At 35.8% G+C, this 15,352-nt stretch overlaps 1 protein-coding gene across 1 annotated transcript; it reads right to left on the bottom strand.

Annotated features, from left to right (window-relative positions):
• Positions 1-3,202: 3,202 nt before the first annotated feature.
• On the bottom strand, positions 3,203-6,474 carry LOC103455962 (triacylglycerol lipase OBL1-like). Its single transcript, XM_008395575.4, has 5 exons — positions 5,951-6,474; positions 5,071-5,258; positions 4,929-4,962; positions 3,862-4,505; positions 3,203-3,625 (listed from the first exon to the last, which is right to left on the bottom strand). The coding sequence occupies exons 1-5, from the start codon at positions 6,363-6,365 to the stop codon at positions 3,335-3,337; spliced, it is 1,572 nt and encodes a 523-aa protein (XP_008393797.2). The 5' UTR covers positions 6,366-6,474; the 3' UTR covers positions 3,203-3,334.
• Between the last annotated feature and the right edge of the window lie 8,878 nt (positions 6,475-15,352).

Raw genomic sequence — 15,352 nt, 5'->3', positions numbered from 1 at the left:
TCACTCACCTTCATTAGAGAGAGACTCTTAGCCCATCACTTATGTATTGAGGAACGAGCCCTTATTCTATAAAAGGAACTCCCTCACCATCATTAGAGAGCATCACTGCCTGCTGAGCAACCGCCTCGCCGTGAGCATCACTCTTAACCCATCACTTATGTATTGAGGAGCGAGCCCTTATTCTATAAAATGGACTCTCTCACCATCATTAGAGAGCATCGCCGCCTGCTGAGCAATCGCCTCGCCGCGAGCATCAACTCTAGCCCATCATTTATGTATTGAGAAACGAGCCCTTATTCTATAAAAGGGACTCCCTCACCATCATTAGAGAGCATCGCCGCATCCTGAGCAACCGCCTCGCTGCGAGCATCAACTCTAGCTCATCATTTATGTATTGATGAGCGAGCCCTTATTCTATAAAAGGGACTCCCTCACCTTCAACGCCACAAGCCGAGCCAACCAAGGCAACACAAGTCACAAGCCGAGTAGCCTCGCAACATGTGCTACTTCTAGTTGAGTATCATTTCACATTGAGCACCGCCTCATATCGAGCATTCAGTTCTAGACGACATCTAGTTACTTCGGCCCACACATGGATTGAATTTCAAGTCTCCAACCAAAAGATTCTCTTAATTGAAGACTTGGAGGACTACTGTCTGTACTATACTTAGGGCCTCCGTATTTAGACCTCGTATAAATACTCGAGGGACTCAAGTGTAATTATGTAATAATTGAAGGGGAAAATATGTAACAAGTGAGAAGCCCTTATTCTATAAAAGGACTCATCACTCTCCTCATTAGGGGAGGAAAGTTGAGGTCAGGGCTTAGGCTACAGAAAATAGGCTAGAGAGAAAATAGGCTAGAGAGCACACTGCCTCTAGCCTTTTTGTAAATTCACCATTCAGAGTGAAACAATATCAACATCAGGGTGGACGTAGCTCAAACATTGAGGTGAACCACGATACATCTTGTGTTCTTTACTTTCTTGCGGATTCACAGTCGGATTTACGTTGTTCCAAGACCCCTCCGATTTTGTGCATCAACATGTTGTAATTATGGGTTAGTAAAAAACCGCAAGTAATACCATTAAAGGATTAAATAGTTCCGTTTTATCAGAATAAGCAAGTTGGAGAATGAGAAGAGAAGCAAGAACTCGAGTGATTAAAACCTTCAACATCATCTTGGACATGGAATAATTGTATATATCCAAGGTATTGGGGATCTGTAAAGGTAGAACTTCCAAGATGGTCACAGTTTTTTATTTCTTTTTTTGCTATACCTTGAAATAAAATAGTGTTTTATCTATTCCAATCAAATTTATGCCTATTAATACAAATTCAATGCAGTATCAATCATTTTCCATTTGTTTGTTCTTTTTGTTGCTTCAAAACCATAATTTGGGAATCACCATGGGGTGGCTCAATGGTTGGGGCGAGCTTCAGGCCTGTATTCCACAAAGCACATCTTGAGTTTAATTCTTGGTGTAGGTGAATCACACGACGGTGGCCAGAGAGAGGCTGAAATGCATTTGTGAGTCTTTCCGATCCCCAAAAAAATGAACAGCAATGGTGAACCCCCAACTGGTCTCTTTTTAAATTTTTAAAACAAAACCATAATTTGGGTGCTCAATAAATTATATGTGTGTGTGTGTGTATATATATATATATATATTCTGTTTTAAGAAGATACTAAGCTCTTTGTGATAAATTTACATACGAGTATAAAATGGGTATAAACAGAATCTCCCCAATCATGTCTCATAAAACCAAATACAAAGAAAAGCTTTAGAGCCACACCGGCCCAACACAACTGTGCCATTAATCGACTCTAGAATTATTTACTAGAGTAATACGTTTTTGGGCGTGAGCAAGTGAAGGAAGGGATCCCAATCGAGTAATATTGACAGAATCTTGAGAAGCATGAGCTGCCAATCCAGGAATTACTAAACCAACTACCCTAAGCATCCTCATAATCAACTTTCCTTGTATTCCGCAACCCCCTCTTTAACGACAGTATGAAGCTCCTAATCAGCTCCCACAATGCATTTAGGCACTTCGGTATGAACCAGAACACATTGAAGTAGTCTTGTTGGGTTCCTCCTCCAAAACCCTACTAGTGAGCAAATTGTTGGTGATTCAGTGACTAATGATGCTTGTGTGTATATAAATCAAAGACTTCAGATTGTATACTATGTTAGAACCCTCAGTAATGTGGGGTCATGTGCCACTGTACCTTTTGTACACTCTCAACCCCTCCTCTACTTAACAATTTTGCATCTCTACCAAGCTCCATAACAATCTATGAATAAAAAGCATAATCAGGTAGACATTTGCATTATGCAATAGCCTCCTGAATTAAAAGAAATGATTTCCTAACAACTTTCTTCTCATTATGCACAATATTGCTTATTTCTGTTTAATAATATTCACTTCAATTCAAATGCCAGAAATAAATTCAATGTATATTTAAAGAAAAACTGTGCGAAAATTACTTTCCTTGTGATATAACTAGTAGTACCCATTTTTTACTACGGATAAGGTTTTCCAGCAAGGGTTTTTGGTCACCTGAACCATGTTGTGTTAGTCAAAAACTCCAAAGAATACCATTAAAAAGGATAATTGTATATATTCGAGGTCTTGACTCTTATACTGAGGGTCTCGGTGGTGTTTGAAAGCGAAAAATGGTGTGATATTTTATAAAGAGAAGTTCAAGCGGGCAATGGGGTAGGTCTGTTAATTCTGAAGCCACACCCAGCGACACATTTTGGCAAAAGCAACGCACGTAAGTTCGGTCAAACAAATGCAATGCATTTGATTTAATTAATTACTTAATTAGGATTTGACCAAATTACCTGCTTTAAGTTTTTTTTTTTTTTTTTTTTTTAACACAACCTGCTTTAGTTAAGCACTCTCTTAAACTGCCTCATTTGATCTGTCTTTTATACCCTTGGTTATACGTAAACTCTACTCAACACTCAATATACTCACGCATGCACTAGCCGATCCATTAAGGGGCAAGGGGGGTCAATTGGGCTTTCAAACTCTGGTGAATCTCTATATATAACTTCATGTTGCCCATTTGAAGGTTGAAGTTGTCCTTTATACATGCCCTCTAACAACTTGATAAAATGCCTCAAAAAGGAGTTGCTGCTCTTATTATTAATTTTTTTAAATATCAACTTAAGCACTATATTCTTGATAAATTTTCATAAGTGTATAAGTGTAATTTTATTTCAAATTAAAATGGGTATAAACAGAATCTCCCTGATCATGTCCCAGAAAACCAAACACAAACAAAAGCTTTTGGGCCACATCGGCCCAAAACAACTGTATCATTAATCGACTTTAGAATTATTTACTAGAGGAATACGTTCTTGGACGTGAGCAAGTGAAGGAAGGGATCCCAATCGAGTAATATTGACATAATCTTGAGGAGCATGAGCTGCCAATCCAGGAATTACTAAACCAACTACCCTAAGCATCCTCATAAACCAGCTTTCCTTGTATTCCGCACCCCTTATTAACGGCAGTATGAAGCTCCTAATCAGCTCCCACAATGCATTTAAGCACTTTGGTATGAACCAGAACACATTGAAGTAGTTCTTGTTGGGTTCCTCCTCCAAAACCTGGTTCCCAATCAAACAATGAATGTTAGTCATAGTACGAAAGAAATTCTTCTATACTGCATTTATGCATAAATGTACACAACATATGTATATAACTTTCATCGTTTCACAACAAAACCCTAATCAATCATGTTATGTTAAGTGACCACTTATTGCGACAACAGAACCTGTCGTTTGTTGATTATGTTACTGGTTATTGTAATAGAAACGTTCAATCGAGATAGAGAGACACTAACCTTCCCCTTATAGCAGCTGCTGAAATATAGGCTTGGACCAAAGTGCTTAAACAAGAGAGTTTTATCATCATAAGGTATCCTGGGAACCATATCATTGGAATAAACATACCTCATATACTTCACACCATAATTTTTCAGCTTCTCCCTCATAAACCCCCCAAAGTTCTCATCCCCCACCCTTGGCTGTCCAAAAGTGTACACCCCTTCCAACCTCCCCATCAACCATGCATATTTCTCCTCGTAGTCGTGCATTGCAAGCACCGCGGCAAACAGCACGGCCAATGCCCCGCCCAAGCTGTGGCCTGTCAGTATGAACTTGGCATTCTTGTTTTCTTGCATTAAATCCATCAGAATTTGTCTGATTTTGTAGTAAGCAAACTGATGAGGATGTTGTTCAGCGGCGTTGACTTGTTGGGTTTCTTGTTCAAGGGGCCAGCTTCTGTTTGGTTGCATGCCAAGAGCTTTCATGAAGCCGCTGTGGGTCTTGCCGAGTCCTGCAAACTCGCACCATGAGATGTCGAAATCCGTCCTCCATGCGTCGGCATCAAAGGGGTCGGTGCCTCTAAATGCAACCACAATCAAGTTGGGGTCAGATGTTTTGTCTTGGAACAGGAAGGCTTGCGTTGAATCTCGTCTCTGATAACCTGAAAATTATTTGATATTAAAAAAGAATCCAAGATTTTATTTATTTTTTATTTTTTTAAAAAGCTTCATTTCTGTAGTTTGACCGAAGTTCAACTCTAATCCCTATAGTTTTATTTTCTTGTAGTTTAGCCTTGTGGTTACTAGTTGTTGCAAATTACAGACAGTTGCTTAATTTTGTCAGTGTTATTAACAGATGGTGATGAGTGACAAAAGTGTGAATTATATGTCTAAAACTGCAAAAATTAAACCATGGTATAAATTACAAAGACCAAAATCATACTTTTGTTATTACTTTATTTTTTATGCGAAATGATTTTCTTTGATTTATTCAATTCAAATGTCGCTAATAACATTAGGTGTGCAGGGGAAGAAAAAAAGTAAGCGGAAGTCATTTCAAAACAACATTCCTAGGTATACCATACCATTCCAAAAGTTGTAAAACTCTATGAATTTCATCTGCACATTCAAAAGAATTAAAAGATAAAGAAGTCAGTTAATTCATGATCATCATAATCACTAGTACAATTTAAAACCTTGGTGCTTAAGATAATAAAATATGCTTACCTTCCAGTGACCCGTGACGATTGTTTTAATGAGGACTTGGTTTTCGTATGACATTTTAGCCGCCATCATGGACAGAGCTCCTTCGTATCTTGTATTGCCTGGTTTGATGTTGTCGTCCAATTCAACTCGCCTATCAAGATTTCCCAGCACTGATCTGGTTGATAACGAATCTGCCTCTGCCACCTTTCCTGCCCACCGGCCCTTTTACTCATTCAATTACTTAAACAGAAAATATGACCTAAGTATCAACATAATTATGTTCCTATAATTGGTTGCCACTAGTTAAAGTTAGTTTTTTCTGTTAAAAAAAAAAAGTTCATGCATGATGAACTCAAGAGAATGATAATTTAAAAAAAAAAATTAGATGAATTATTTTGTGTAATAATATGAAAAACCTCTCTTTTATGTCTTTTTATTTCTTTTTACCAAACATGTAATTTTTTTTATATATTTTCCTCTTCGTTTTAATATCAAAATTCGTTCGGGTCAGAGTTTTTGAGGTTTGTCTAAGCCCTGAAGGATGATGTATATACTAATGATTTAGATTTAGATTGTATATCAATAATTTGATCTGATTCCCACCAAAGTAAAGATAGAAATTTTCGAGTCAATCAAGTGAAACTTTAGTTCGATAAGCAAATCCACACCAAGACAAATAAAAAAATAATTTCAGGTTCACTATCAAAACCCTTGGAGAAAAAATGAAAAGGGTATTAATGAGTTCCGTTCCTTTTTCTTTAATTAAAGTAATTAATCACGGATGCATACATGCTTGAACTAAATGAATCAGTCACGAATTTTCAAAATTTTAAATTGTTGAATCAAAGAGAACAAAAGAATATGTTCTTATACTATTACAAGAAATTATATCAGACCAAACCTGTAAGCCACATTTTGAAGAGCGCGAACAATCCGCCATTGGTTGCTACAAGATTTAGCAACTTGTTCACAGTATCCCCAGTTCGAGCCATGGGCGTTCTGAAGAAAAGGAACATCCATTGCACCACAATAGAGACGAAGATTACCCATCGGCGTTCAAATTTTCGTCGTTCACGTCCTTCGTCTCCCGAGCAGTTGATGAAGCTTCTTTTTTCTACGTCGGAGGAAAACAGGAGGCGAATGAGCTCGATGAAGCTTGCTTCTTCTGGCTTGAGGAAAACATAATTGTGACAGACATGTTCCTTAGAAGCCATGACAATAATTGGCTTGGAAGCGAGGAAATGAGCCGCGTTATGTCGATGTCTCAATTCAAACCATATATACAAATGCAGGAAAGAGTTTATATATTTATACATATAACGTTTGTATACAGTAATGCCTGTATACTACATACACAACAACTATATACTACATATACAACAATGTGTCGGTGCCCTCCATAGGAAATTACGAATATTTAAGATGCTAGCTAGTTGTTATTTTCATAACTAGTTTGGTTTTGTTAGATTTGATATATAATTAATGTTTTATATTGGAAAGAAGGTTAAAAAAAAACAGCTTAGCTGGGCTGATTTGGCAACTCGGATAATTGATATATATATATATATATAGTGTGCTATTGAAACGGGAAAAAGAATTCTCATCTAGCTTGATCATCGTCATGCACGGGATTACTAATGTGGTCAAAGGTTTGTAATGGTTTAAGTTTTTTCAATTCTTGTTAGTTATCATACATTTGCAAGGTGTATTTCAAGTTTCATGGGTATTTTAGTCTTAAGCTTCTGATGTTATGAACCAATTTGAAAACAACTAGCTCATAATTAATTAGTTTGGTAACACTTCTCTTCCCAATATCTGAAAAATGTTCAAAGCTTGAATCCTCCCATATCCAAATAACAAGTAACAACAACAAAAGATTGAACACATGAGACGCACACATGTGGCTTAAACTTGAAGTAAAATCTATAGATTTTGAATGCACGAAGTAATCTGGGATTATGCCCTTACCATATCAAGTTCTTCATTCAAATTAAGCACCCGTGATTACGTAATTAGAAAAGTTATTAGCTGACCAATGACTAAGAAATACAAGACATGGATTGCAAATTTTTTTGGTGACTAATATTTAAATAAGTTATCATGGTAGAACGATCAAGAGCAAGTCAATAGATGAAATTGGTTTAACTAGTGAAGCATGAATATTCTTTGCTGATTAAGTCATACCCCTCCTACTTCATTTTTAATTCCAACGTAGTAGCGTAACTATTGAGAGTGGTTATCCCACATCAGAGAAAGAAGAGACATTACATGTGCTTATTAGTAATTGGACTACTCCATGTATTGCTAATTACTTTTATAGTGGAACCTTAACTTTTTTTCATGGTACGTATCAGAACAACTGTCCCACTACGTGCATGTAAAGCCAATCGGTCACATGTGTTTCACGTCACCCAATCTATGTAGTTCATGTGCTAGGTTTGAAAATTTGTCACATGTGAAGGGGCGTGATAAGAGTGTTAATCCCACATCAGAAAAAGAAATGACCTTACATGTGTTTAATGGTCATATTACCAATTGATTTATGGATGAAATTTCAAACTTTCAACACTGATGTGTTTATCAATATATCTTACTTAATGTACTTAACCATTGACCCTCATTTATAAAAAAAATAAAAATAAAAAAGACTAAACCATTGACACTGTGTAAAATAAAAAGGAAAACTAATGAAAAGTCACGAAGACAAAAGTGGGCATTCTAAGACCTAGTTTGGTACTAAAGTCTTTCTGAAAAAAAACTGGTATAAAAAAAAGCTGGGAGTTTTTTTGTGTTTGGTAAACATTCAGCTTCAGCTTTTTTTCACAGTTTTGGGTGAAAAAAAAGCCAAAAACAAGAAGCTGCAAAACCCAGCTTTGAAAAATCACATTTTTTCACATCTGTTTTACATAAAAGTTTATCAAACACTATAATACTGCTTTTTTTTTTCAAAAGCATTTTTACAAAAAAGTTTACCAAACACTCTACAGCTTTATTTCATAGCCGCTTATTTTCACAGCACAACAGAAACAGTTTTTTTTCAAAGCACAGCAATACCAAACCAGCCTGTATAAGACGTTTTAATCTTCCAAATTTCGTGCAAGATTCGCGAAGGCACAAACAGTGGGCATTCTAAGCACACTATATAAGACGTTTTAATCTTCCAATTTCGTGCATATATCTTACTTAATGCACTTAACCATTGACCCTCATTTATAAAAAAAAACTAAACCATTGACCCTGTGTAAAATAAAAATCAAAAGAATCATATAGTCACGAAGACAAACAGTGGGCATTCTAAGCAACCTGTATAAGACGTTTTAATCTTCCAATTTCGTGCAAGATTCGCGAAGACACAAACAGTGTGCATTCTAAGCACACTATATAAGACGGTTTAATCTTCCAATTTCGTGCAAGATGCAACAATGTTAAGTTAAATATATTAATCAGGATATATAGGTAATTCTCAGCTGTTCTTAAATCTATTTTTTTTTCTGGTCAAATATCATTTCTTTGACAAGGTCATAATGACTCTTACAAGCTATGAGTTATCTAGGCTCCGATAGATAATCCACAGTACATGTTGGTAAGATCTTAGGCCATCTCCAACCGAAGGGTCCAGAGAGCCAGATGGTCGAAAATAGCCCTAAAACCATCTCCAACCGAGGGCTAGGCCAGAGGGCTCGGGAATCTGGAAGGGCCCCATGGAATTTCAAAGGGCCAAAGGGCTGGTTGCTGGCTGGCTATTTTTTTTTTATATAGTTTTCCTATTGTTGTCAGTTATAACCGACAATAATAGGTATTCATAGGCAAAAAAAAATAAAAATTATTTACTATTAGTGTCGGTTATAATTGACACTAATAGTTTGAATTTTTTTTTAATATAACAGCTAGCTGAGTCAGCTAGCCGTTGGGGTTTTCTTTTTCTTTTTTTAATTTAAACATTTCTTTTCTTCTATAAATATGGTGAAGTTCTTTCAATTCTTCACTTCATTTGCAATATTTCCTTCTTCAATATTTTTCATTTGCAATATTTCCTTCTTTAAATTTTAGTTGTAGTTTTTAAATATAAGTTGTAGTTTTTAAATTTAAGTTATTGTTGTTTTTAAATTTAAGTTGTAGTTTTTAAATTTAAATAATAAATTATGTTTAGCCCTTTGGCCCTCGGTTGGAGACAGTTTTTTGTGACAGGGCTAAAACGAGCCATCTGACCCTCGGTTGGAGACGGAGGCAAATATGGCAATGTACTGTTCATTAAAATATTAATATCTTGAAGAATCTTGGAGGGCCAGAGGGCTTGTTTTAGCCCTCCGGCCCTCCAAGATTCTTCAAGATATTAATATTTTAATGAACAGTACATTGCCATATTTGCCTCCGTCTCCAACCGAGGGCCAGAAGGCTCGTTTTAGCCCTGTCACAAAAAATCGTCTCCAACCGAGAGCCAAAGGGCCAAACATAATTTATTATTGTTCAAGTTTCATGTTGTATAATTTTTATGTTGGTTAATGTTATTTAATGTTGGTTAATTTAATTTAATGTTGTATAATGGCTTAGGAAGTTATAGGAAAAAAAAATAGAATTTAAAAAAAAATATGAAACAAATTTGTGAAATAGAAGTTATAGGAAAAAAATGGAATTTAAAAAAATATGAAATAAATTTTGTGAAATAGAAGTTATAGGAAAAAATAGAAGTTATATGAAAAATTTTGTAAATAAAAAATAATAATAAAACTGTAAAAAAAAAAAATCAAATGCAACGGCTACTAGTAGTTGCATTTAAATTTTTTCTTAAGAAATCCTGTTGGTTATAACCGACAGAAATACATGCTATTATTTAATATAAATGTATTACTATCGATTAAAACCGACAGAAATAACAAAACATTAAAAACAAAATAGCCAGCAGCCAGCCCTCAAGCCCTCTTTGATTCCGTAGGGCCCTCCCAAATTCCAAAGCCCTCTGGCCTAGCCCTCGGTTGGAGACGGTTTTCAGGCTATTTTCGGCCCTCTGGCCTTCTGGACCCTTCGGTTGGAGATGGTCTTAGCTTCATCGTATACCAACTAGTTTGTTCTTTAGGTTTTTTGTCAATGAATTGGTCATCATAATTCTATTTATGCGGAGTTATCAACAATTATAATTACTAATTAGTGTCTTGTTTGCTTATGTACGGGATTGGCACACGCTTTGGTTTAAAAGTGATTATTCTAGTGTTCTTACTTGTTTCCATTTGGATGGTTATGTTCCTCCTTGGCCTCTTTATATACAATGGTTCACTTGTTTGGCTCAAATATGAGAGCTAACTTTTTGTTACTCTCGCATTTATTGGGAAGGTTATGTGGTTGCTGATAGTTTTGCTAACATGAGTTTTATCTTCCTCAAATTTGCTCTGGCATGACCCCCTCTACTCAACTGGCAGTACTTAATTCTTTAGATTTGGATTTCCTTGGCAATTGCATGGTTTCTGTTTTCAGATAAGCATGTTTCATGGTTTTTTTCAGCATTTTGAGCTTGTTTGAGATTTGAAGCTAGAATAGAATGAAAAAGTGCTAAAAGATACTCAAAAGTGCTTCTGACTATACTTATCATAAAATTTTATAAAAAAGCACTTATGAACTGGAAAAACACTTTATGTGAGTATTGAAAACATTGGGATTTTTGTGATAATATTTATAAAAAAAAAAATAGATACTATGAATATATTTTCATGTCAGCAGAAATAATTATCTTTCAGTAACGACGACATATTAATCATATATCAATGATATAATAACAACAGATCATTTGCGCAACGGAATGTCGAAATATGCTTATTGTGGCAAATTAGTTTTTATTTCCCTCTCAATGTTGCTGAAATTAACGGGTAGTCCTATGACCACAAGTAAACATTGGGCCTTCACGGGGTCTGCAATCCCTGACCAGGCCGCACGCAAAGGCAGTAGAAGATGGCAGCTTCTAAATACACCCAAACATTGAATTGGCAACGCCCAAAAAGACTTGGAAAAGAATAATTTGAAAAAAAAGAAACATTTTAAAGTAGTTGAGCATGACATTTATTTTTATAGCAATTTAGTTACAGGTCTACCTCAACAATTTACATTGTGAAGCATTCACCTCCTTTTCGACGTTTCTATTAATTTTGGTTTAGCCCACGGGCCACGACAATAATCCTATTTACGCAAACCAAACAACATAATTAGTACACTTGCCAACAAAACTGGACATGACCACTTTAGGTGAAATATACGTGTATGTTAGAAAGTGTTACAGTAATGCATGTAATTAGTGTTGTGCGTCTAAATAGTATTTATTCGTGCATACATGGAGACTAACTCATAGGTATAATCTTTCGCTTAATTCTTTAGAATCGACCATTGAATTGTCTTACAGTTCAATACTTCAGAATCAACAATTAAATTGCCGAACGATTCAATACTCTATAATCAACAATTAAATCACTTAAGGTTGTGGTAATTGAAGATACATGACATAGCCACATTGGCTAAAACTAACATAAGCGTTCTATGCATCTAAGTTTGTATTCCACTCCGAAGATTTTGTATTATTGCAAAGTAGAAAATGAGAGGTGGGTCTGTCCACGCTTCTAGAAGTAGGATTTGGACAAAATTATATAAAAGTTGCTTAAACTCGATGTGGAGTTTTTTGTTGAAATACATCCCACCTCTGAGAAAGGACAGACGGAGGAGGAATATTGGGCCAAGAGATTAAGATTGTGTCACCCTCCGTCACTCTCCCAGTGGACCCGTACCAAATCTAATCCGACCAACCAACATGTCTTAGTCTCATTTTTTGGACTCTAGCCATTATTCATTTGGTTTGCCCTTATCTTGCGTATCCTACCGTCTTTGAAATTGACTCCATAACAAATTTATTAACCCCCACACAAATTTAACAACAAAATTCAATCTAGCACTCAAAATATTACAAGTATTTGGTTTGAATCTACTTGTATATTGTTCTATTAATACATAATATCGTATTATAAATCTGAATAGTAGAAAAAATTGCAATAAATGTTGTTTTCAGTTTTATTTGATAATACATGTCACTTATTCTGCAACGTGACCTGAATAATCAAAGCTCGGAGTAGTTAGACAACATCAATGCCACAATATGATCAGTCACTTACTATGAATGAAATTAAAACCATATTCATGTTTTTGGTTGTAGAGTTTAGAAATTGAACGAAAGATTTCATTAATTTGATGCATGAAGTCGATGTATGAAAGAGATACAAAGCACTTGTGCGGTTTTGGAAGGGTGTGTGCTTTATATTCACAAGACAAGGGACACCTCTTACCCCATTGATCGACGACCTTGAGGATGAGGATGTTGGGACCTTAGCCATATGTCTCACATGGGTCTTCTGATTGTTTTTGTTTGACCATTCTTATTTATTAAAAAATAGTATATATTATCATGTCTACCTTTCCCTTATTTTGTATTTCTACTAGATATTGTATTAGTCTACTAGATTTGGTTGGGATGTTGTGGATGTAAGGAATAAATGGCTTTCTTTCGGGGAGTGTTTGAGGCATGCATGAACCTGGAGACATTGGCACTTCTCTCATTAGATCCTCCATTGGGAAGCAACCTACCCTTCATTTCTCTTTACTATATTGCAAAATTATTTGAGCTATATTTTCTTGCTATGTAGCATTAAATGATACAAACATTAGATATATAGATTTATGAGATCATAATAAAAATTATAATTCAAACTAATCTAAGTCATACAATACTCATAAAATTTGATAATACGTTATTTATGTAGCCTGAAAGAATTGTCAAATATTAACTTCTTTTCTAAAAGCATACAAATAAATAGTAAATAAAAGTGATCGATATATTGAATGCCTCTGGTTTCTTGCACCTTCTTCAGCTCTTAACTTTGTCATCACTACCATCTTTAAACTTGTATTTTTGTTTATTTTTTATTAGGGTTTGAATGAGAGGTGCCCAATCTTATCTTATGCTAAAAGAGAACCCCCATGGAGTCGCGAGGTTGCTATTTATAGCACGTCTCATACAAAATTGGATAAGAACCCTAAAAATAGAAATTTAGAAAGGTGTGGAAGTCCCCCAGAAATAGAAAGTGTTGAATTTATATAACTCTTGCAGGCCTCCGGGAGTTCCAATGCAAATTAAGCGGCAATTTATAGGAAAGTGGTACGTTTGGTGTTTTATGTTAGAATCCAATGTCCCACATTAGACAGAGGGAGAGAAGAAAATCAGTTTAAATAGAATTACCCAACTCTAACTAACACCGAGGCTTTTTGGATTAAAACTCACACCCGATGGATTGAGCAGGTGGGCAAGTGGGGACAGTATCGATGTTGTTGGAGTGGGCCCATGGCCCGTCTACCTGAAATTTAAGATGGTATCAGAGCCAAGGGACGAGCCCGTACATCCACGTGAATGGGTGGGTCCGCGTGAACGAGTGAGTCCCGGCTTGGTTCCACATGGTTGCCGATGTGTGGAACTTCACGTGTGACCCATAAAATGGGGTCTCACGTACGGAGAAGTGTTAGAATTCCTCTATCCCACATTGGCCAGAAGGCTTGAGAACATGCCCTTTAAATATAATTACTCCACTCTAACTAACACTGATGCCTTTTGTATTAAAACCCACACATGACGGATTGAGTAGTTAGCCAAGTGGGGATAGTATTGATGTTATTGAAGTTGGCTCATCTACCTAAAATTTAACCAAAAACAGTTTGTACGACTGCTAATTCAGTTTTTCATGCTCGCACCAAATATATTGGGCTATATGTTACTATATGGGTGAAACTTGTCTTCTTAAAGTAGACAAAACTACACAGTTTTTTTTTTTCTTTCTATTTTCATTATATTTAGATTGTTTTCGTTATTAATAAAAATAAATGAGCGCGTGTTTAACAACCATAAGTTTGAGGGAACATGGTACAACATAACCCCAATTATGATTTTGATTATACAAGTATAATAATTAATTAAATGTTGATTAACTTTTCTAACTTCCAATTCATGAATCTTAATCCTTAAAGCTCAAACTTTAAGATTCATACATAAAAGCCTTATGAATGAAATCATCAAATTTAATATTTCTATACATTAGTCGTTGTTAATTGTTAAACTACATGAACTCATGGTACGTAAAAGGAAAAAAGGAGAAGGAGAAATTAGGTTCTCATCCTTCTTTTTGCTACTTCATTGATTAAAACCTTATTCTTTTTCAATTTTTGATCAAGGTCCTTGGATATTAATAACATCATTAATTATTTCAATAATAAAATATTTCACTACTACAAAATTATCTATAACTGGCGGTCCAAAAACCAATAAGAAACGTATATTATTGTCGGATTTTAAGCAAAATCTGACAGAAAATGGATGCAATGGCAGATATAATAAGTGACAGATTTGCCATCATTAGGAAATGAATTTTCCGACAGAAAATACTTTAAAACAAACAGAAATTGTCTCGGATATAACCGACAGGATATATATTTATAATAAATAAGAGAATTTATGTCGGATAAAACCGACAGAAAATACTAAAACCGCAAGAACCTATGTCAGATATAACTGACATATACTTTATTAATAAGAATAAATAAAAGCATTCTTGTCAGATAAAACCGACAGAAAATATATTAATAATAAAAATATATATAAATAACTTTTTGCATTTTCCATATCCCCTGAACTTTATGCATTTTCCATAGCATTCACCATCCGAAACCTTGCCGAAGCTCGATCTCGAAAACCTCAGGGCCCTTAAAGTCTTAAGCAATATAGCAATGGGCATCGTTTTCTTAGTCCACGACCCGTCGTCTAACCCCTCCACCTGTCTCCCGTTCGCTCTCAAAGTCGTTGACAAGTCCACCCTCCGCTCCAAGCTAGACGCCGAGTGCCATGCCCATTGGGAAATCCAGGTCCTGACCAAACTATCCAGCCCTAACCCTCACCCATTTCTACCCTTCATCATGGGGTCGTTCGAGTCCAACATGGGATGGGCTGTCCCTTACTGCCCCGTATTTTAGGTGTCTCGAGCAGCATCAGCACCATAATGTTGTGACATTCGCTCATAGCACCACCACCAACAACATCCAACCTACTGAAACAAACAACACAAAATTATTCAAGTTTTTCAATCACATCTCGGCTGGGTAACTACTAACTACTAACAAATTTTAGCAAGTTTAACTTCGTACCCACAATTCCCCATATGAGAGACAAAGAGAGAGAGAGAGAGACAGAGGGGGAGAGAGAGAGAGAGCGCGAGAGTGAGAGTGTTACTTT

This window comes from Malus domestica, chromosome 15 (assembly GCF_042453785.1).
Source record: "Malus domestica chromosome 15, GDT2T_hap1".
NCBI classification, from domain to species: Eukaryota; Viridiplantae; Streptophyta; class Magnoliopsida; order Rosales; family Rosaceae; genus Malus; species Malus domestica.
Note: the sequence above shows the minus strand (reverse complement) of the source record. Positions and strands in the feature narration are given on the sequence as shown.